General features: G+C 46.2%; 1 protein-coding gene across 1 annotated transcript in view; it reads left to right on the forward strand.

Moving 5' to 3' along the window:
• Positions 1-19,723, forward strand: part of kif26aa (kinesin family member 26Aa) — a gene marked incomplete at both ends in the record, with an annotated part of 98,675 nt that extends 78,952 nt beyond the window's left edge. The window contains 11 exons of the mRNA XM_084439574.1: positions 2,128-2,340; positions 4,505-4,598; positions 5,909-6,171; positions 8,402-8,585; positions 10,043-10,202; positions 10,839-11,001; positions 11,767-14,959; positions 15,670-15,866; positions 16,963-16,983; positions 17,559-17,709; positions 19,533-19,723. Of these exons, the coding sequence (XP_084295700.1) occupies positions 2,128-2,340; positions 4,505-4,598; positions 5,909-6,171; positions 8,402-8,585; positions 10,043-10,202; positions 10,839-11,001; positions 11,767-14,959; positions 15,670-15,866; positions 16,963-16,983; positions 17,559-17,709; positions 19,533-19,723 (4,830 nt within the window). The remainder of the gene's footprint in view (positions 1-2,127; positions 2,341-4,504; positions 4,599-5,908; positions 6,172-8,401; positions 8,586-10,042; positions 10,203-10,838; positions 11,002-11,766; positions 14,960-15,669; positions 15,867-16,962; positions 16,984-17,558; positions 17,710-19,532) is intronic.
• Positions 19,724-23,401: the final 3,678 nt, after the last annotated feature.

A 23,401-nucleotide genomic window follows, 5' to 3' on the forward strand; every position in this document is an offset into this window, starting at 1 on the left:
ACCATCCCTACAGTGAAGCATGGAGGTATCATCACTGGGTTAATACCATCCCTACAGTGAAGCATGGAGGTATCATCACTGGGCTAATACCATCCCTACAGTGAAGCATGGAGGTATCATCACCAGGTTAATACCATCCCTACAGTGAAGCATGGAGGTATCATCACCTAGTTAATACCATCCCTACAGTGAAGCATGGTGGTGGCAACATCATGATGTGGGGATATTTTTCAGCAGTGGGAACGGGGCGACTAGTCCTGCTAGAGCGAAAGATGAATGCAGGAAGAAAACCTGCTCCAGAGCGCTCTGGACCTCAGACTGGGGCGAAGTATTACCTTCCAGAAAGTCTGTGAATGTCCTTGAGTGATCCAGCCAGAGCCCAGACCTGAATAACATTGAACATCTGTGCAAAAAGCTGAAAATGTCTGTGTACCGACACTCCCCATCCAACCTGACGGAGCTTGCAAGGATACTGTATGCCATGGGCAAAAATCCCCAAAAACAAGCGTGCCAAGCTTGTAGCGTCTTTCCCAGGATGCCTGGAAGCTGTAATCGCTGCCAAAGGTGCATCAACCAAGGGTGTGTAAAGATATGTAACCCCTAAATAACCTATTTTGGTCAGTAAAATAACATTGCATATTTTCTGAAAACCTGTTTTCACTTCGTTATTATTGGCTATTGTGTGTAGATGTTTGAGGCAAAAATGAACTCAATCTATTGTTGAATGAGTCTATAATGTAATAAAAGCAGAGAAGGTGAAAGGAGTGTGCAGACTTGGCTTGACCGTACTTTATATATCATATTCAAACATATGACTATATATATTTTTTTTTTTAGCTTTCTGATTTTTGCTCTATAGATGATTACAGGTGAACCTAAATACATGTATGGATCAGAACCAAACATTAATGTTTAGAACCATGCTATACTTTCATTAAAAAGAAGCAGTTTTGTTTGAAAAGACTGTTTGTCTATAGGTGTCTGTTCTGTGTGTACCGGTGATGTGAGCTACAAGTCCTGATACAGCTGCTTGGTCAGGGTCACACATCATTTCAAATTGCTGCCGACCAAGAATGTTATTGGCTTTGAACTTAACATCCCCCTTCAGAATAAGCTGCCAATTCAGCTGTTATTTGATGGCCACATAAAAAATAAAAAATAATAAAAAACATTGGAGACCCAGAGCTGTCAGATGCTACGCTACGCTAGCCTCAGTGGCCCAGTCAATGTTTAGCCAGCTGCTGTTGTGGGCTTCAGCGTCATTGCAGGCCAAGCTGCTGGACCAATGGAAAGAATTGAAGAAAAAAAAAAAGTTGTATCTTTTTATTCCTTAGGAAGATATTGTTGACTTTACGTTTGATACCATTGCCAGTCAATGTCATGCTAAGGTCTGGGAAGGCCTCTCAGGAACCTCGGATCAACGTCTGGAGAGTCCCTGTAGTGGCTCACATGTCACTGTTGGGAAGAAGGTGTGTGTGTGTGTGTGTGTGTGTGTGTGTGTGTGTGTGTGTGTGTGTGTGTGTGTGTGTGTGTGTGTGTGTGTTTGCCTGAGAGAAACAGAATATCCCCATCCTGCCAAGTTGTATCATGTCCAAGCCTCAGAACGGCGTGAAGGATAATCCCTGGCAAGGGAGCCGAGGGATGCTAGCGTAGCGTAGCGTAGCACTTCGTTCATGCTAATTAGAATGGGCCGTTAGCATCGGGTATGACCAGGTGCAATGAGCATTAGCATTGAGCAAAAAAACAGGTGTCTAATGTAATGTGCCCCAGCGTTTCTCTACCTTTTCTCAACTGTGGATTGACATGCTATCGCTTTATGGTTTTTGTTTCTCCCTTGGGAACGGCTTAAATCAAAACGAAATGTTTAATAGCTGACAAATTAGTGCCAGATAGACAGACTTGTTGGCAAGAGATTCACAGTATGCAAATCTTTGCGGTATGCAAGTCCATGGGCCAGGTTAGCAAAAAAAACACAAAAGGTCTTCAGTGTGGTTTAGTTATGTTTTATCCATTCCATTCCATTCCAGTCATTTAGCAGACGCTTTTATCCAAAGCGACTAACAATTCCCTTTAACGTAGGAAAAGGTATCCAGGGTTTTGACGGCGTTTTCTCCTCTTTTTCCGCAGGTCAAAGTGATGGTGCGCATCTGCTCTGCGCAGGGCTCTCGCGACACCTCGGAGTCCATGTCGTTCCTCAAGTTGGACGCCCGCAAGAAGCAGGTCACCCTCTGCGAAACGTCGGCTAACGGCCACTCCGGCGCCGCCCAGAGGCGCTCCACAGCCGCCGCCGCCCCCAAGATGTTTGCTTTTGACGCCGTGTTTACCCAGGATGCCTCACAGGTGAATATCCCTCTTCCCCCTAGCCGCGGTATGGAGCCAAGGATGTGGGTTCCAGGTCAGGAATGCTGGGAAGGGGGCTGGAGGCCTTGGTTTTGTTCCAGCACACAGTAACACTGATTTTTCAACTGAGCATGGAAGCCTTGATGGAAGGTTCTAAGATCACCCTGGGACCACATTTAAGAACTGGTGCACGGGTGATCTCCAGATTGTGTGTGTGTGTGTATGTGTGATCTCGAGATGACTGTGTGTGTGTGTGTGTGTGTGTGTACTGTATGTGTGATCTCGAGATGACTGTGTGTGTGCATGTGTGTGATCTCGAGATGACTGTGTGTGTGTGTGTGTGTGTGTGTGTGTGTGTGTGTGTGTGTGTGTATGAGTGATCTCGAGATGACTGTGTGTGTGTGTGTGTATGTGTGATCTCGAGATGACTGTGTGTGTGTGTGTATGTGTGATCTCGAGATGACTGTGTGTGTGTGTGTGTGTGTGTGTGTATGGGTGATCTCGAGATGACTGTGTGTGTGTGTGTGTGTGTGTGTGTGTGTGTGTGTATAAGGGTGAACTCGAGATGACTGTGTGTGTGTGTGTGTGTGTGTATGGGTGATCTCGAGATGACTGTGTGTCAGGAGAAACAAGGAAAGCGTCTGCAGCCACTATCTTTGGGAATGCATTTGTGTACATGTGTGTGTGTATGTGTGTGTGTGCGCGCGCGTGTGTGCGCACGTGCGTACGTGTGTGGGTGGGGGGATTTCTTCAGAACAGGGTTGAACAGTTGTTCCCTTTAAGTCAAAGTGCTTTACATTCCAATGAAGGCAATATGGCTTTCCAAAAATATCGAATTGCACACCAAGAATTCAGCTTTGCAGTGGGTGGGAGTTGTATAAGAGGGGGCGAGAGAGACAAAGAATCAGATTAAGGGCGAGGATATCCAGCACTTGTAGCTAGCCTTGCCCAGAGCTCACGGTCGGGGTCCCTAACCCAGAGCGAGGGAAGGGAGAATAAGCATCGCTAGCTGTTTGGTTTTAGCTGTAGCACTGCGCAAGGTCACAAAGGTTATAGGGTTATGCCAAAACATCCTAAGGCCTGGTGATCGGCAGCCTAGCCAGCGTTGTTCAAAAGAAATGGAGGCTTTCAAGAGGAAGATATTGGAGCTGCTTCAGAATAACGGACAACTCAAATCTGTCTCACACACACAAGCGTCAGTGCACACACAAAGACACAGGCAAATGCATATTCATACAGTCGCACAACAACAGATACACAACAGACTCTCACACAAACCCACGGTCGTAAACTCATGAAAGCACACTCACATAGGCAGAGGGGACTCATATTCTCATCTGTACTCACACAGGTGTGCTACTGTGTCTCCCTCCCTCTCTTATTCTCTCTTACACACACACACACACACACGCACACACACAGACACACACACATACTGTACACACACGCACACACACACAGACACACGCACACACACACTCGCATGCACACACACACACAGAGGCGAGGTGCCAGAGTTTAAACACTTCATCATGGAGGCTTTGTGGCATCGCCACTCTCCAGCTCTGCCTATCTCCAGGGACAAGCTGCCTAGCGCTGGCTGTGGGATAGATCCGAGACCCAGCCTGCTATCTGCTGCCGGCAGGAAAGCCATATGTCACTCGTAACGCAATGCAGACCTCTATTACATTACTACCGTACACCTCGGAAGCAGCCCGAGGTTCAAGGTTTGCATGCGATGCAGAGACAGCGCGTAGACATGTGAATAGGCTAGGGAGGATAGCTGTGAAGCTATCTGGGTTCGGGAGGAATATGTTGAAAAGGCCGTTTTGAAATGTGTTTCAGCTTCTACCGTGGTGGGTATCATATTGTCATGTCCCTCCGGTTTATAAATCTCACCCGAGGTTGTAAGTCAAATTAATTTCATTGATAGTGGCTTTGCAACATAATGAAATCCACCTGCGAACTGATTCCTTTTACCATCAAGGCTTTGAGGTGTCCATGACTGATTAGACTAGAACATCCTGTCCTAGACTCACACTTTTTTTTTTTTGCCGAGGGGCGATATGTGTCCATGTCATCATCATCACTAACGCTCTATTTCTATTGGCTGTGATATGATGTATTGTCATTGGCTGACGCGAGCTGTGCTCTGTCCTCATAGGCTGAAGTGTGCTCGGGGACAGTGGCGGAAGTCATCCAGTCCGTGGTGAATGGTGCTGATGGATGCATCTTTTGCTTTGGCCATGCTAACCTTGGTAAGTGAGGGTCTAAATCATTTGGTACAATGGAGCAGAAAGATGGAGAGTTCCTCTCCCTCTGTTATTCTGCCTCCTTCTATTACTTTGTGTGAATTGCTTTGGTTGAAAGAAGAGAAGGAGGGGGAGTGACAGAAGGAGCCAGCGGCCATTTGTGTGTAATGTCTTCAGGTGCAAGTCTGTGTGTGTGTGTGTGTGTGTGTGTGTGTGTGTGTGTGTGTGTGTGTGTGTGTGTGTGTGTGTGTGTGTGTGTGTGTGTGTGTGTGTTTGTGTGTGGGTGCGGTGTGCATGTGGGATTTGTCTGTGCTTCCCCCCCACCATGAGTGGGCGCACTATGTTTGTGTGTTTGTATGGGTTGGTGTGTGCGTGTGTTCGTGTGTGTGTGTGTGTGTGTGTGTGTGCTTGTGTGTGCAAACTCATCTCATCTAGCTGTCTGTCCAGCCCTCCTCTCCTTCCCCTCTCCTCTGTTTTAGCTCCAGCTGTGTGGGCCCGTCTGCTCCTCTGCTGAGCTTCAAGAACCTCACGATTTGTTTGGCTTTACAAGCATTACCTCCAGCACTATTACTACTGAGCTGCTACTTCTACTCTTTAGTTTTCAGCTTTTATGTTTGGCAATGGCCACTCAAAGAAGTCAATATGTGTTTTCCATCAGTGTGAGAAGCTCTTCAGAAGTTCTTCAGTCAGTCCCTCTTGCTCTACCAACACAACCCTTTGGAGAGAACAGTTTCCAATGCATGGTTTTATTCACAGCTATTAGTTAAGCAATGAATGAATAGATCTGTCCTTCTCTCAGTATTTGAATAGATCTGTCCTTCTCTCAGTATTTGAATATATCTGTCCTTCTCTCAGTATTTGAATATATCCGTCTTTCTCTCAGTATTTGAATATATCTGTCCTTCTCTCAGTATTTGAATAGATCTGTCCTTCTCTCAGTATTTGAATAGATCTGTCCTTCTCTCAGTATTTAAATAGATCTGTCCTTCTCTCAGTATTTGAATAGATCTGTCCTTCTCTCAGTATTTGAATAGATCTGTCCTCTCAGTATTTTAATAGATCTGTCCTTCTCTCAATATTTGAATAGATCTGTCCTTCTCTCAGTATTTGAATAGATCTGTCCTCTCAGTATTGAACGAACTCATACCCCCTTTACTCATATTATATTTTCTCATACTATATCCATCTGTCAGTCAGTAATATCCACCAGCTATATTCACCAACATACAGTTCATATATTATCTTTATTTGGGCATGGCTATGTCGCCACTTGCAAACTCAGCTACCTCAAATGACCTTTGCCCCCTCCGCCACAGGCAAGACCTACACCATGATCGGCAGGGACTGCTCCACCCAGAGCCTGGGCGTGGCCCCCACCGCCATCTCCTGGCTCTTCAAGCTCATCGAGGAGCGCAAGGAGAAGGCCGGGGCGCGCTTCTCCGTCCGCGTGTCCGCCGTGGAGATCTCCGGCCGGGACGAGACGCTCACCGACCTGCTGGCGGACGAGTCCTCGGGCAGCCAGCAGGACGGCCAGTCCCCCGGGGTCTACCTGCGCGAGGACCCCGTCTGTGGGTCGCAGGTACTGCGTGTGTGTGTGTGTGTGTGGGGGGGGGGGGGGGGGGTTGGGGGGTGCGGTGGTATACAATAGTGTTGTAGTCAAGACCGCCTAACCCGAGACCAAGTCAAGACTAAGACCAGAGTATATCGAGACCAAGACAAGACCAAGACTTTTAGGGGTTGAGACCAAGTCAAGACCAAGACCAAGGCAGGACGAGACTGAGTCAAGACCAAGACCAAGGCAGGGCGAGACCGAGTCAAGACCAAGACCAAGACAGGACGAGACCGAGTGAAGACCAAGACCAAGGCAGGACGAGACCGAGTCAAGACCAAGACCAAGGCAGGATGAGACCGAGTCAAGACCAAGACCAAGGCAGGACGAGACCGAGTCAAGACCAAGACCAAGGCAGGACGAGACCGAGTCAAGACCAAGACCAAGACAGGACGAGACCGAGTCAAGACCAAGACCAAGGCAGGACGAGACCGAGTCAAGACCAAGCCCGGGGTCCGAGGATTTTGGTGATCCTAAAAGATTTTGTTTGTGGCAAAAGACTCCCAGCACAACCAACAGACCACACACTCTTCTTTACCAAATGAAACACACACACACACACACACACACACACACACACACACACACACACACACACACAGTGCCCCCTATTCTAACAGTGCCCTACATTATCTATGGCCACAACACCCGGCCATAAGAATAACCGCGCCTGCTATTCTTACAGTGCTTGATCTTGTTTTGAAATTGTGCTTTCAAAACCGAACCAACTCCAGCCCTATCACTAATCTGAATATAAGGGGGTTCATGGCTAAAATGCTTCAAATAAGTAGGCTAGGCTACTTCCAGCTGCCGTAAGAATACATTAATTACTAGCTCTGCTAACACCTTGTGGCCAGATGTTTCATGACAACATGAACACTGCAGGGGGGTTTACTGTACGGCGCGATGGAACTGAGAAGACCTAATGATACAGGAGGGCACCATACAGAAGCAGTTTAGCTAACGTAACGCAACGTTAGCTAGCTTTGATAGCGTACGAGCTTACCTTTCTTTATGCTTCCATTCTAAATAACGATAAAAGTTGGACGTGGTCCCAGCAGTCTCTGTAAGTGTAGCATCACAGTATTTACACACCGCTGTGTGCTTTTCTCTTAGTGTAGATGTGCACAAAAATTCCTTGTGATTTACATAGCCAAATTTTATGATGAATGAATTTGCCAACATCCTTAGAAGTAGACAACACCACCTGTCTCCCTCAGTCACTTCATTAGACGCGGGAGGCAGGTTGATGACACAACCATTACATTTGTTCTAATTAGAGACTGGTTATTGGTTGCATTTGAAGCGGGGAGGTTTACATCCAATCCCAGTAATGATGTTAACAAATAAATTAGAAAATGCACAGGCATTCCCAGAGTTGCGGTCTTGGAATAAAACCCAGAGACCGAAACAAGACCAAGTAAAAATGCAGTCGATTCCGAGACGAGACCGAGACCTTCAAAAAGTGGTCTTGAGACCGGTCTCGAGTACTACAACACTAGTATACAATACTATATGTTAGTGTGATTTGTGTATACATGTGCATCTCAGAGTTGATTTCAATCTGATAAATTTGATTGAAGCGTCACAAAGAATCACACTGCCCTTGGAATAATTATTCAAGACATTAATGCTCACATTTCTGCCAACGCTTGGCCAAAATGTGTCCCATAATGAGTAACGGAAACCAACCGATACCTACTTGCAGCCTCCTGCTTGGAGGCCACAAAAAAGGTTATATTTTAGTCAGCCCCCCTCCGCCCTTCTACCTGCCCTTCTCCTGTGACCTGTCTGTGTGGGTGTGGACGCTCTGCTTCCCCCCTCCCCTAATCTCCCTCCCTCTGGGCGCATATAAGACCACCTTATCACCCTGGAGAGCAGACCAGAAATGTGTGCCTCTCGTCCAATTAGCCAGACCCTTCTAATTCTGTCTCTTATCATCTCTTGCTCTTTTCTCATTCGCCTCGCCTCTGCCTTTCTCTCTTACGCATTCTCTCTCTACACCCGCGTCTCTCCGAATCTGCTGATATCTCTCCCCGTTTCACCTCTGTGGCTCCATCTCACTTGCTTAACACCTACCTCTCTCCACCTCTCTCATCACTCTCCTCTCTCTCTCTCTCTCTGCCTTACCCTCTTGCTCGCTCCCTCTCTCCCCTTCACCCCCCTCCCTCCTGGTCTCTCCACACCTCCCCCTCCACAGCTCCAGAACCAGAGCGAGTTGCGGGCGGCCACGGCCGAGCGGGCTGCCTACTTCCTGGACGCAGCCCTGGCCGCGAGGAGCACCAACGGCCCCCACCTCCTGGAGGAGGAGAGGAGGAACTCCCACGTCCTCTTCACCCTACACGTCTACCAGTACCGCATGGAAAAGAGCGCCAAAGGAGGAAGTGAGGGCCTCTCTTCATGTTCTGTGTGTGTGTGTGTGTGTGTGTGTGTGTGTGTGTGTTAATTTGTTTTATTTTTGTGTGCGTGCGCATTGTAGGTTGCTTTGTTATGAGTACTGTGTCACGAGGGAACACATTTATGAATCCATTTTCATAAATCATCTTATTTAGCCAGGAGTTGAGATCATTTGTTTGATACATCATGACCATTATCACACCATCTTCTCATTCGGTGAGGGCATTAGATATCATCGTAACGTTTACAAAATGACTTTTTCCAGGCAGAATGTGTCATAAAGCCTTCATTAGCTCCATATCAACCGTGGTATTGATGCAGCTAAACCCCTGCGCGATCCTACGGTCACTGATTTGGTCTCAGCTCTAAAGAACCACTATGATCAGCACAATGAAAACCTCAGCCTTTTTTTATCTTGAGAGCATATTTCACATGCATCATTAGTATGTTGAGAGGACTATCAAAGAGGTCTATTATCTTTCTCTCTTCTCTTTCACTCTCTCTCTCTCCTCATTTTAACGCATTAATTAGTTCCATTTGGAGTTGCTGATAACAGTCTTAACATGAATACTAACAAGGAAAGCTAGCATATTTTCATTAGCCTGTCCAGCCCTACCTGTCATCACGGCATCTCTCACATTAGCAATGGTCATTAGTATTTCACTCCTCTAGCTTGAGTGCGGGGGTGGGTAGTCACTCTGCTATCCGGAATACATTTTAATAGCTAATGAGTCTTGTCGTCTTTTTTTCTGGGAATGTTCATAGAGAGGTACATAAAACGGAAGGCTAGTTTGCATTCGCTAGTCCGCATTCACCCAATCTGAGCTCTACTTCCCATTTTGTGCACCAGGGGTTTCTAGATCACGCCGCGTTGAGGATAATCTCCGAAGCCGTCACTGTATTAAATCAGGGACTCATTTCTCTCGCTTTTCATAAAATGAGTCAGTTTTCATATCGCTGACCCAGATGTGCTCAAATGGGGCAAATTCTGTCCTCTCAACCGTACCATCTTTTCCCTGGCAGTTAGTCAGGATGTGCCAGCCGCTTTGATTGTCATCTTTGTGCCATCTGTGCATGACTCTTGAGTCATTGGGTCCATAAAGCCAATTGCATCCCCTCTTTTGATTGTGTGCCACTGCAATTTACCATTGGGGTGGCTCCCTTGAGATGCACTATCATAGCCTCATGGTTGTCAGTCATTGTGGCAGCCATTTAGCACTGAGCTCTCTAGATGGTGATGAATGATGGAGTTTGAACACATTTTTAGTATTTGAGCTTGTCAATCAATCAATCAATCAAAGCTTTATTTGTATAGCGCATTTCATACCCAGAGGCAACACAATGCGCTTGTAGCTGAACCCTCTCTCTCTCTCTTTCTTTCTTTCTTTCTTTCTTAATCTCTCTCCCCCGCTTTCTGACTCTGTTCTGTATTCCTCCCTTTTAGTGTCTGGTGGGCGTAGCCGTCTACACCTTCTGGACCTGGGCAGCTGTGAGACAGACATTAGTCGAACCCGAGAAGGAGGTGGAGGCCAGTGTCTGTCACTGTCCGCCCTGGGAAATGTTATCCTCGCCTTGGCCAATGGGGCCAAACATGTACCCTATAGGTATGTCAAAAAAGACACAAGAGCATTCAAGACTAACAAGATATTGAACACGGCAATTCGAACACACGTTATGTTTTCTGGGTGTTTATCCCGTGGAGCCTCTATGTTGTCTGACTCTTTGTTTACCATTTGATCTTGTGTTGCGTCTGGCGGTGGGTCCTGGTCCTTTTATCTCTCTTTGTGGGTCTTGAAGCCTATTAGCCGATTTGAATGAGCAAGACGACGGGGAGAACAAACTCGGGTAGTTTGGTTCAGGGAAAGGCTGGATTCCGGCTTTATTTTTGGGGAGGTGGTCGAGAGTAATATACTGTAGGGTCTGTCTGAGAGTTAATTGGATAACGGGGATTGGAAGGCTTGTAAATTCAGCTAGCTTTTTTTTTTTTTTGGTGCCTATTCAAAAACAGAAGCTTTCATGAACATTGAACAGATTGGCCTACTTTAAGACTATACATGTGAGGTTAGATGAAAGTGGGGTTCCATCAATGAAAAATTAGAGATAATTTCCATTCCGTTTGGCCTGTCCGTGCCGAACCCTTGGGATGGTTGCTATGGTCCTGGGGGTTTGGTGGGTGGGGTTTTCATGGTGAGGCTCTGGTCTTTTGAGGCTAACGAGGGATTTTCTGATGTATTATTCAGGGATAGCAAGCTCACCATGTTGCTGAGGGAATCGCTGGGCAACATCAACTGTCGAACCACCATGATTGCTCACATCTCCGACTCACCAACCAATTATATGGAGACGCTCACCACTGTGCAGCTGGCCTCGCGCATTCACCGCATGAGGAAGAAGAAATCCAAGGTAGTTTCATTTAATCTAGATTCTGTACAAGGCTAGGGTTTGGACACTGATGTGTGTGTGTGTGTGTGTGTGTGTGTGTGTGTGTGTGTGTGTGTGTGTGTGTGTGTGTGTGTGTGTGTGTGTGTGTGTGTGTGTGCGTGCGTGCGTGAATTCATAAGGTGTGTGTACTGTATGTGTAGTCTTACTAAGATTAGGAATGAGTCAAGCTATGGTCTTTTGAATGATTTGGAATGGAGCATGGCTTTTCTTCAAACATCCTTTCGGCTCTGATATTGCTTAATTTGAAAATTTTTCTAAATGCTTGAATGATTTCCCATGGGTAATAATGAGCCTAGCATAAAGAATTCAATCTATAAAGTTAATCTGTATCGTTCCCTCAGAAGGAGGGACAGTTACAGCAATAATTTAGATGAGTATTTCTCAGTGCCTTATGCCATGTAATCAATACTTGGCATCCATATGGGAATTGCAATGTATGCACTGAGATTACAGCAGCATACTGTCAACATAATTAGGCAGATTGACAGCATGTTACATTCTATAGATCAGAGATGCCATATGGAGGCATAACTTACAAGCCAATACATTATATTGACATACATTTTAATGTAGTTTTGGCTTGCACTTTTAACCTTTCATGATATTGACATGTGATTCTCAACAAATTGATTTGTCTTGTAATTGATCACTCACTGGAATTCAGCTGTTGAATCCTTGCCTCAGACTTGTATTTTGTTGGTCTCTCTCCTGCTCTCTCTCCTGCAGTATGCATCAAGCTCCTCGGGTGGCGAGAGCTCCTGTGAGGAGGGCAAAATCCGTCGGCCGCCCCACCTCAAACCCTTCCACCCTCGTACCGTGGCTCTTGACCCAGATATGCCCGCCATGTTGTCTAGCGACCCGGACTACTCGTCCAGCAGTGAGCACTCTTGCGACACGGTCATCTACATCGGACCTGGCGGGGCCGCCATTTCGGACAGAGAGCTCAGCGACAACGAGGGACCGCCTGCCTTTGTTCCCATAATTCCATCTCTGAATAAGAGGCGGGTCAAAGATGGCCCACGGTCAGACGGGGACCACTTTAAGTGTAACACTTTTGCAGAGTTACAAGAAAGACTGGAGTGCATCGATGGCAGCGAGGGCCCAGCCGCCTTCACTGGGGAGGTAGCGGGTGCACAAGTAGCCCCAAGGACTCAAGTTGGACCTACCAAAACCACAGAAGAAGATGTAAAAGCCCCCTCCCAAAAGCCCTCTGTTACCCACCCAGCTCCTAGTAAATCTGAGCAGGAACATTCCAAAGTGTCCTCAGATGGGGAGATTCCAGAGACTGACAAAAGGACTAGTGCAGATGGGGAGAAGATTCTAGTCATCGCCAGTCAGGCATGTGTGGCTAAGCTCCAGACTTTGTCCCAGGACTCTGAGCCCGTGGTAAGAGAGAAGGTCTACCTCAACAAAGGATCTGTACCTAAGCCCTCTGCATCACCCTCCTTGCAAAGGCCCTCAAGGATTCCCACTCAGACTACAGAGGCCAGTAGGGCACCCCCAGTCGGAAGTCAACACGCCCTAGGGCAGGGGCAACCTGGGGGCTCCCCTGTCATGGAGAGAGCCCAGCATATGAGCAGGAGTCCCATGGAGGTGAGCCATCTACGGGCAGCCTTGAGAGGCCGGTGCCTGGAAAGGGATGTCCTACGGACCACCGTCACCCTTCAGCAGCCTGTGGAGCTAAATGGGGAGGATGAACTGGTGTTCACAATGGTAGAGGAGCTGCCTATCGGCCTTGTCCCAGACAATGGACGTCCATCTAGTATCATTAGCTTTAATAGTGACTGCTCTCTTCAGGCCCTGGCCTCTGGCTCCCGACCTGTTAGCATTATTAGTAGCATTAATGATGAGTTTGATGCTTACACATCCCAAGAGGGTGCCACTGGGATCAGTTCTGAAGTGGCTGAAATGGCACAGGAGGAGCTGTTTGGCCATCACGGTAGTAGACAATCCTCCATTGGCTCCTGGCCTAGTGAGGTGAGTGTGTGTTCACTCGAAAGTGAAGACACTCATTTGACTGGTAGACCCTTACAGATGGCTAAATGCATGGCACCAGAGAACATCTCTATTTTGTCCTCCCCTAGTATATTTCGTAGGGAGCCTTTTTTGCAGCATGGTGCCAAGAGCTCTCTGAATGACAGTGGTGTCTGCTTTTCTGAGTTGGACAGTGACCCTGCCACCCCAAGTAAACTTTCCTTAACTAAGTGCCCACCTTCTCCTGACTCTACCAAAGCATCTGTCAAAGGTTCAAAAGTGAGAGCCAATACTCTGAACACCTCAACATCTTCTCAGATACCCCATCATGCCGTTCACTCCAGTCTTCCCAGGAAAACCAAGCCTACCTCATCCGTTGCCCCAAGTTGCAGCAGACAGGAAGGCAGGCAAGATGACCTTTGGCTCAGAGGGAGCGGCCATTCAGAACATAGAGTGACTGAGTCTTCTTCCGCGAGTAAACCACCCAGGTATGGCATGAGTGGCATTCCTTCCAGGAAGCCAGGTGGAAACAGTAACAGTGTACCTCGGCCGCCAAAGGTACAAGTATCTTCGTCAACTCAGAGGGTGGTTGATGGTTGTGAGAAGTCCAGCAGCAAGAAAGGAGAAGCACTTATCAGGGTGCCTCAACTCAGACGAGGGGCCACCACTCTGGGCACAGTTTCAGTCCCCCACAGTTCCTCTGAATCTAAATGGGGCCACGATAGCCCTTCAGGAACCGGTAGTCTGAGGTTTGCATCTTTGGGAAAGAAGGGAAATGGACAGAAGAGCAGCATGCTTCCTAAATCCGGCAGCATCTCTCCTCCTGCCCCGCCTGTAAGGAAATCAAGCCTAGATCAGAAAACTAGGATAGTGTTATCTCCAAGTGCCTTGAGGTCAAGCAGCGATGCTTTGAAGTCCTCATTACCTAAAACGTCAGTCTCTGTGGAAGAATTTGATATGCGGCTAAGAGGGGATTCGTTTAGTTACAAAACATCAAGTTTGAAAGCTGACCATGGCTCAGCCAAGACGGCCTCAAGTCTGAAGATACGAGGAGCCAAAGGTGATTCTGGAAGGTACTATGGTAGCCTCATGTCCTTGGAGAGATCTGACAGTTTGACCTCTGTCGGGTCTAGACCTGGGCTTTCGAGAGAGAATAGTGGTGCAAGCTTAGGAGGTAATGGAAAATCCAGTAGATCAGTCCCAAGACTTGGGGTTCCTGCCTCCACTATCACACCCCCTACCTCTCCACCCCCCTCTGCCACTTATGCAACAACAAGCAAACTGGGGCAGCTCAAATCAAACACCAATCCCCGGGCCTTGGTTGCCAGTGGATCGAAGGCTCGAACACTGGCTTCCAGCAGTTCGAAGACCCTCAGCTCCAAATCCCTTGATGCCACCAAATCCCTTGATGTTTCAGCCTCACGCAACACCAGCCTACCTCCAACTGGGAAATCCCCAGCTCGGTCTGTGGCAGGAACCAACGGCAAGCCAGGAAGAGGCACGATCATGGGCACCAAACAGGCCATCCGGGCTGCCAACAGCCGAGTTAGTGAGCTTGCTGCGGGAAGCCCAAGGAAACAGCTCAGCAGGGGTTCGGGGGCCTCTGGAAACGATGACAAAGATGGCGGCGGCAGTGGCGGAGGGTCCCCTGTGAGCGCACCACTACCCTCACCCTACAGCAAGATCACAGCACCACGGAGGCCCCAACGCTATAGCAGTGGGCATGGCAGCGACAACAGCAGTGTCCTCAGCGGGGAGATGCCTCCCGCCATGGGCCGCACTGCCCTCTTCTACCATAGCGGGGGCAGCAGTGGTTACGAGAGCATGATCCGTGACAGCGAGACCACAGGGAGCACCTCGTCAGCCCATGACTCCATGAGCGAGAGTGGAGTGTCCTTGTCCAATAGGAGCAGAGTGTCCAAATCACCCAAGAAGAGGGGCAATGGTAAGTGTTTTGAGAGTTTTGTGATGATCAAGGCTTCCACCTTATTTTGAACAGATCTTGGATATGATTATGTAAAATGTAGGATTTATAGTGTGGTAGCTTTTTAGAGCCCAAGAATCCCTTTCAATTTCTAAATTGTATTTTCCTTTTTAGATAGAGATGGTCTTCAAGGTAGCTAACGTTACTGTATTCAATATGCTCTTCCTCTTGGGTCCAACAATATTAACATTTATATGAGTTAAATTACTTTTCTATCAAAAAGTGTGAAGGTATGACCATCCACATATTTCTAAGCATGCTGGACAGATCAAAAGAACATTCATATATTAATGTGTTACTTGTCGGTAATACAGATACTCCACCTATTTTCTTCACAGATATTTTGATACATTATTTGATACAATTTGTCTTCCACTAAGCATTATCATAAATGAATGAATGAATGTGCCCATCCTTCGCGATTCATAACAGATACGGTCTAGTGCCTAATGCACTATGTAATCAGTGCCTACTCTGAAGGTGATCCTGTATGTGATCCTGTTCTATAGAAGTCTTCTATCCGTCTGCCGTCTGGGTATCTTTTCACGTTTTCCCTCATGCATATTTCAAAGCAGTGCTGCACAAGCCGAGATATTCCCGGTGTGCGTATCCGACTCCAGTTAACAGCCATTCCCCTCCACTGACTTCCTGTTTGCGCTTCCTCGCTCCAGGGCTTCAGCGTCGCCGGCTCATCCCTACCCCCCTGCCAGACACCTCCTCTCTGGGTAGGAAGGCTGGCGGCCCTGGCCAGTGGGTGGACCTTCCCCCCTTGGGTGGCACCCTGAACGAGCCTTTCGAGATCAAGGTGTACGAGATCGACGATGTGGAGAGGTTGCAGAGGAGGCGAGAGGGCGTCACAGGGACAGAGGTGAGATAACATTTTCCCGTCTGCACGCTGTGCATGTTGCGTTGTGTGTGTGTGTGTGTGTGTGTGTGTGTGTGTGTGTGTGTGTGTGTGTGTGTGTGTGTGTGTGTGTGTGTGTGTTTATCCATCAAATTGGCAGCACACTGAGGAGGAATGCTGTGGGAAGCTAGCCAAACTGGGTCAATGTGTTTGGTCTGATTGACTTCAAGATTGTTGTGTTTTGTCTTTGCTTTTTCCTTACTTGTGTACTTGGTGTTTGTTATGTCTATGTACTCTCAGGTGCTTTCACTCTTCATATTCTCACCTTACAGTATCTTAGGGTAGTATTTAAAACTAAAAGTGAGTTTTTATTAAAAGTCACCATATATTTTAGAGAATATATTGCAAACATAGCACAATGATATGGTGCTTCTTTTACAGTGGGCTGACATTGAGGAAACGGTTGAGTTCATCATCCTCAACTGAGCGTGTTGCAAGTTTAAAAGTTTAAACGGTCTCAAATCCTCAAACCCACCATGGTTTGTTGCAATGTGTGTTGGCCCGCCCAAGGAGGGCATGCTCTCACAAATGTACTCATGTGGAGTTTGTCAGTATCTGGGGTTATCACAGAAACAATTACTGTCGCTGTTTAATTAGTTTAGATATGAGTGATGGCTGGGGAAGGGTAGGCCTGGCAGGGGAAGCCCAACACGGTAAAGTCAGGGTGGAGGAGCCAGTGATGAATGCAGGTTGGCCCCACTATCAAGACCCCGCCTGATTGCTCTTTATGTGCCTCTCCACTCTCCATGTCCATGGGTCATTAACCATGTGCACGAGTGAGAGCCAGTCACCCATCGAAGTGTAGGGAAGATGAGGAGGAAAATACATTAATTTAGCCCGATGGTCCTTTGATTTATTTTCAATTAGGAAAAGATTATCTTCAATTCGTCTTTGAGGGCCTGTCGCACTGAGCATCAGAAAATGATGTTTCTTTTTTGTGATTGTGTGCTTTCTTGAGTGCTTCCGCGGACAAGTGCCTTCATTAAACGTGTGAATTATTTGTGCGTTAGCAAATGTTGATAATGATTTTTCCTTTGCTCTCTCTGTCATCTTCCTGCAGCCATTTCAGGATGTTGAAAAGGTATATTGATTTGAATTCATTTTGCATAAAGTACATAGATTAAGGTGGAATGCAATCATGAAACAACGCATCCATAAGCAAATGTTGTTCTATGTTAAATAGTGCAAATGTAGTTTCTGTCACCAAAAGAAAGGCATTAAAATAAACACAGTCCGGAGGTAGGAACAATCTGTCTCATTATTCTACCTTTCAATAACTTGTTCCTTGTGGACATGTCTAAATGCAATCCCACCGTTTGTCCTGAAGATTAACGCAAAGCAGAAGATTACCGCAGTTGCTAATTTCATTTCCAACTCACTCCTGATTAATCCTGCCAATGGACATGGTTTAAGTCCCCGTAGGTTAGCTGCTCTTGATTTAATTTAGAATAATCCTCCTTGGAATAAGCCTTGATCGCTGGTGCGAGCTTCACTCCCAGATTGCACGGACAACTACCTCCCCCGCAGATTACCACTGAGCGGGCCCCGGCTAATCCCAGACTCCTCCGCCCGGCTCTCTCGCTCCGTTCATCTCTCTCTCCCTCGTTTCGTCCACGTCTTCCTGTTCACTCACCTCTTTCTGCTGTGCTCTCTCAGGGCCTGCTGTACTTCAACGCCAGGTTGAGGATGCTGGAGAAGAGGCAGCAGCAGATCCGGGATCTGCGGGCCAAGCATGACAGTCTGAAGGGGGAACTGGAGGACGCCAAGACCAGGTTGATGTTGGATCCCAGCAAGTGGACTGGAGAGTGTGAGTGCCGTTTTGTGTGTGATGTTATCCGTCAGCTGGGGTTCATTGCTGGTACCGCAATAGCTCAGCTCGGATGCTAATGAGGCTGCTGTGAGATGATGACAAAGCATGTTAGCATTGCACTCCCTGGCTGAAAATTAGCTCGCAGGTCCCCTTTCAGACTGCTACAGTAAGTAAACAAACCTCACTGTTCTTGCTCCTACACCATAGGAATCTCTGATATCCTATAAGGTTCTCTGTCACATATGTACTATTTACTGCACTGCCCTATGGCAATGCCATTCCGCTCCTTGGGATATGCAGTAGACAAACACATTGTGCAGGCGTCAAGCAGAATGCGTGACTGGCCTGTAATGACATCGTATAATAGTCAACGCCATGTGCGGTCCATATTAAGCCGGACAGCTGAAACTGTTCTCGCTCACATAGAGTATGTATACGTTAACAAAGAGACCGGCAGAGCTCTGAAGTTTTAATGGGGTTGTCCCAGGGTCTATTCTGGAATGCTTTAGTAACTGAGATGGTAATAGCTTGCTTTAGCCAGTGCAGATGTGGAAAAGCCACTTAAAATGACATCCCTCTTTCAGATGACACAAAAGGCAAGTAAGTGGATTCAGTCCTCTAAACCCCAAATAGACAAAACGGCTGAACGAGGAGGCTATTTCCAGTTGAGCGCAGCAAGATGCCCGGAGGTCCACCAGAAAAGACCTCTATTCCAGTGGTTGAGTTATACAGTATCCATTATGAGCTGTTGCTGGAACCTTTCTAACAACCAAAATGACCCCAGGACCTCTTATGTGACTGAAAGAAAACAAAGTATTTGGGGGAAGATAATTATATAAATAGCATTCTTGGGGTTGAGGATAAGAAAATTGCAAAGGAAAACAGCCTGGGACCAGGTGTCCGATTCCTACTGTAGTCACATTTTCCTTTGAGCATGTAGGAGATGAGGTAACAGAAAGGAGACCATACTGTACACAGGATAAGGGTAATCGAATTCAAAGAGAAGCCCAGCATAGAACCTTCACATACATGTTGTGAGAAAATAAGAATTCAGTTTAGTTTCACCAACGTTCTTGCCTTTGCAAAAAACAACAACAAAAAAACACAGTAGGTGGACATGCGTAGGCCTATAGTATGTATGCGAAAAATCAATAAGGCATTATTTTCCCTCTATCACATTCCTCCTTCCACATTTCCCAGAGCTGCTTCTCATTGGCTAAGGGACTACCGGTTGACCAAGCCCATGATGGGAGCAGTCAAGCTTCATATATCACCTTTTCATCTCTGTGTCGTGATTACGAGGGTTGTGTGTCTTGAGAAGCCCCCTATCCGACATCAGCATGTCCACCCCTGTCAAAGGCTGTTATTTCACTATCGGTCACAATAACAGTCCTGCCTGGTATGACAGGATAAGGTCAGGTAATGGAGGGGTGGTTCCAATAGTGTTACTCAGTTGAAGACTGAATGTACTGTAGAACCAACTAGAAAAACACCCAGTACACACCAGGAAATGTACTTTCAAAGGTGAATGAAAGTGGCCATTACTGTGTATGTGTATGAGTATCACAAGTCAACACAAACAGTAATCTCTCTCTGTCTCTCTCTCTCTCTGTATCTCTCTGTCTCTCTCTCTGTATCTCTGTCTCTCTCTCTGTATCTCTGTCTCTCTCTCTGTATCTTTTTGTCTCTCTCTCTCTCTGTATCTCTCTCTCTGTATCTCTCTGTCTCTCTCTGTATCTCTCTCTCTCTTTCTCTCTCTCTCTCTCTCTCTCTCTCTCTCTCTCGTTTTCTCTGTCTGCTCTACCCCTTGAATCCTGTAGTTGAGGTGGACCAGGATCTGGACAAGGAGTCCCAGGACTACCTGGAGGCCCTGGCGCAGGCCACGGGAGAGCTGGAGTACTGTGTCAACCTATGCAAATCACGCGTCATGATGGAGACCTGCTTCGACATCGTGGCGCCCGCCGCCGCCGCCGCCGCGGGGCAAGGGGGCCACCAGGAAGTGGAGGTGTGAGGCAGCCAGACGCCAGCGAGTGACGGACACATTTGAAAGTGGATGAGAACGGAAGGGCGGAGAAGTGAAACGATCGGTTTTCCAAACCCGAACAGAGTCTGAGAGTCTGAGGACGTGGGAGGAGCAAAGGGGCACTAAGGAATGAGCTGACTTGATATCTACGCCAAGAAAAAGGTTGCTTCTCCATAAGAGGAGTTCAAGTTCAGTTTAGACAGCTTGGGTTAGATCAGAGTACAATGAAAGAGGAACTTTTAATAGGCTGTGAACGCTCTGTTTCTGGTGAGAGGAGGTATAGTTGGAAATGAGGATGACGGTGAGCTAGAATCATCCTCACCCCGAAAGTGCCTTTATCTGATTGATTCGAAGGGAATATCTTTTTTCTAATCGGTGCTAGTCTGAAAACAAGCTTACCTGAGCAAACATATTCCTTATGAGAAAAAAAAGAGTATTTTGCATTGTATTGTATAGTGTATTTATATGATAAAGTATGTAAAAAGTATCTTTTTAGGTATGGAAAAAAACGAATAAAATGAGAGAAAAGCAATAAGTTGATCATTGCATACCCAAAACTTTGCCTTTCTTTGTGTTTGTGTGTTTTGCAGCCTTCTATAGTATGCCGATCGCTTTCCTTTGGTTATCAACTCAAGTTACATGATCATTTTTAGCCATTCTGAAAGTCAGTAAGAGAAGACGGTTGTCAAGTTAGATTTTGTCTTAGAATTCACTTTCCGCTATAAAGTCAGTTGCAGTCAATTGGGCAGAAACCTTGCAGTCTATACAGAATGGCAGAGTGTCTCTTTTAGTACTGTGATCTCGCAAAATTCTGATCTGCAAACAGAAACTGAGTCATTTCCCAGAGGTCTTAGAGGAGGTCTTGAGCTGGTGCGGTGAGAGGCGGTAACTGGAGCAGCTAGTAAATCAGAGCTGGTACCAGGTGCCACTCTTAGGACCTGAAACGGGACTTAACGCTCGGATCAGTCGCTTGTAGAAAGCTAACTTGTGAGTATCCACACAACGGCATATTATGCCGCCTGACAATAACCTTTTATTTGTGAAAATACTGACAGATTGACCCCAATTGTAGCCGTTTAGTTTATTTGCAATGGATGTCGACACGTTTGAATACACAGTATACAGAGGGCTAAACCAACCCTCTTAGTGAAGCGACTCTGAGAATAAAGCACAAATACCATCGGTTACCAAAAGTATGACGCTCAATGATGAGTGAATTGGCTTTGACCATGCATTCGAACCCTGCACTTATCTGTGTGTGAGCCTGTCACCCAAGCACCAGTATAAAGACATGAACCAGTATAAACGGGTGACCCATCGTGGGATGCTCTACCAATCAACCTTAGAGACGGCCTTGTGTTGGTTAGTAAGTCATCACTCTTAGTTTGGAAGTGTAGTGTGATGGCACAGTGTCACCTGTTGGAGAAGGCATTCACGCATTTTTCAAACCATTACCTCTAGCTGTTTTGTTATTGCCAATGTTTTAACTTGTAAAAAATGTCCTTTTTCATCCTACGGAGGCATTCTCAGGCCCTTTTTGAAGTTGCTGCATGAGATCGTATCCTTTTTTGTAATATGTATCATTGTTCTCTTTTAAGGTGGCCTGTGGTTTTTACTTACTAGTAACAGTAAAAAGAGGTTTTGCCAAACAAATACATTTTGGAGAGGGATTGAACTGGTAATGTATGATCTTTAATATATAAACATTTTTTAATCGGCTTTGGTTTTATACTGTACAGTTTTCTAATCGTTTGTATAAAGATCGAAAGTATGAAAAATAATGAAAATGTACAGTATTTGGGTTTGCATTGCCTGATGTAAATAAATTATGTGAATCCTCTTGTTTGTATTAAATGGTGGATATGAAGGTTATTTGCATGTCGGCTACTTGCTTTTTGCAGTTGACAGCATGAATCCATGTTACTTCAACTTCATCTCACAATAATGAGTGAATATTCAATATTACTATGAAATAGTATCATATTAACAGACAAAATGGACCACCAACGTACAGAATAATTGAAGACATCTTCAGGTTCCCATATACCCCTCTGCTGACAGAACATGTTATCTCGTGAAAATGTCAGGGTAAACACTATTTATCTTGTTCTGGCCTCAAAGAAATGTGATAGGAAATTCAAATTTGTACAAGTCTCAAATTAATTAATTTGGCCCACCACCTGGCAGCTTTCGCTTGTGGTACCAGAATACAGTAGATGCCTGAGCTGTACAGATACAGTAACTGGTCAGTAAGGACCCAGCCACAATTTCTCTGCTCATACAGTCAGTATAATGGCTGGTTGGTCTATACCAGATTCTGGATTTAAATCCCACTTCAACCAGGGACCAAGCACTTCTTGGGATGTGCAACATGAGAATATGATTATAATGTGCAACATAAGAATAGGTTTGGTCCAGTGCTATCCCTGTCCAGCAGAGAGTGGATCATCTGAGGGGACATCTGGACGATGGTCAGCCCGGCCCTCTGTCTGCTGGAGGGGGGCTGACAGAACAGAACCGAGGGGGGGAGTTGGGTCCGACCTGTTGTCGGATAAGAGGTGGAGGCCGGTGATCTGAAACACACAAACAAAAATGGCGGACGGGAGAAGACGCACAATAGTCCTTTTAAATTGTCACCTACAGTGCTATGAATCAGATAAGCTCACGGTGATTGATGTCAGATGAGGACTGATGTTTTATTGAATAGTGAAGTCATATGACAGTCCTGAAACATGTATCTAGAAGAACTGCTAATGCTATTACTGTGGCAGTTTACCTTACAGCAGAGTTCAGTTTTGAGCACATCCTGGCCACACTTTGCCTTTCTCTCTCTATATGTGCATATAGACATTAAAGGAGGCCTATTATGCTAATTTTCAACAATTTAATATAAGTCATTGGGGTCCCTAAAACATGTACTTGACTATTTTTGCTGAAAACACCACTCAGAATAATCATTCTAGCATGCCTCTATACATCTGTTGACCACGAGATCAGATTGAGCGCTTTTTCATATGCAAATGAGCTCAGCTAAGAGTAAGTCGACAGGCTAGAGAACGAGGGCTGTTGACGGCGCTATGCTGCCACAAACATAGCTGGCTAGCCTGGACCATCCACACTCGATGCCACTGTGACAAATTTCATCGTCCCCTCTCCCTGACTTAACATGATAGTGCCCATGTTATTATTATCTCCACGGTTGCATGCTGTTACCTCTAGCTACATTCGCTAGCTAGACACCACCAGGCTATATGACACCATTTGACTACAATGACGACGCCAATTTCAGCGGGAACGTTGTCATCAAAATTAAAAATGTATCCACTCAGCTGTCCTTTGATCTTGGGAGATAATCTGTGCTGCTTAGTACATCCAAGAACAGAGCATTTTCCATGCAAAGACATTATGTTAGCTAGTGTGACGTGCAAATAATGTCAGCCTTTATAGCCAGGTAAACAAATGCAAGTGATTGGAGGTATTCAGATGGGGGCGGGATTATTATAATAATCCCCGACTGTGACGTAAATTGACACAGGAGATTTGAATGGTATAATAGATCGATTCAAATAAGTGTATTCTCTGTTCTAGACATTGTCATAGGAAATCTACACTGTGAATCCTGTGTGTTATACAGTGAGCAGCTGTCTCCTGTTTATTGCCCTGACC

The sequence above is a fragment of the Borostomias antarcticus genome (genome assembly GCF_949987555.1).
Source record: "Borostomias antarcticus genome assembly, chromosome: 6".
NCBI classification, from domain to species: Eukaryota; Metazoa; Chordata; class Actinopteri; order Stomiiformes; family Stomiidae; genus Borostomias; species Borostomias antarcticus.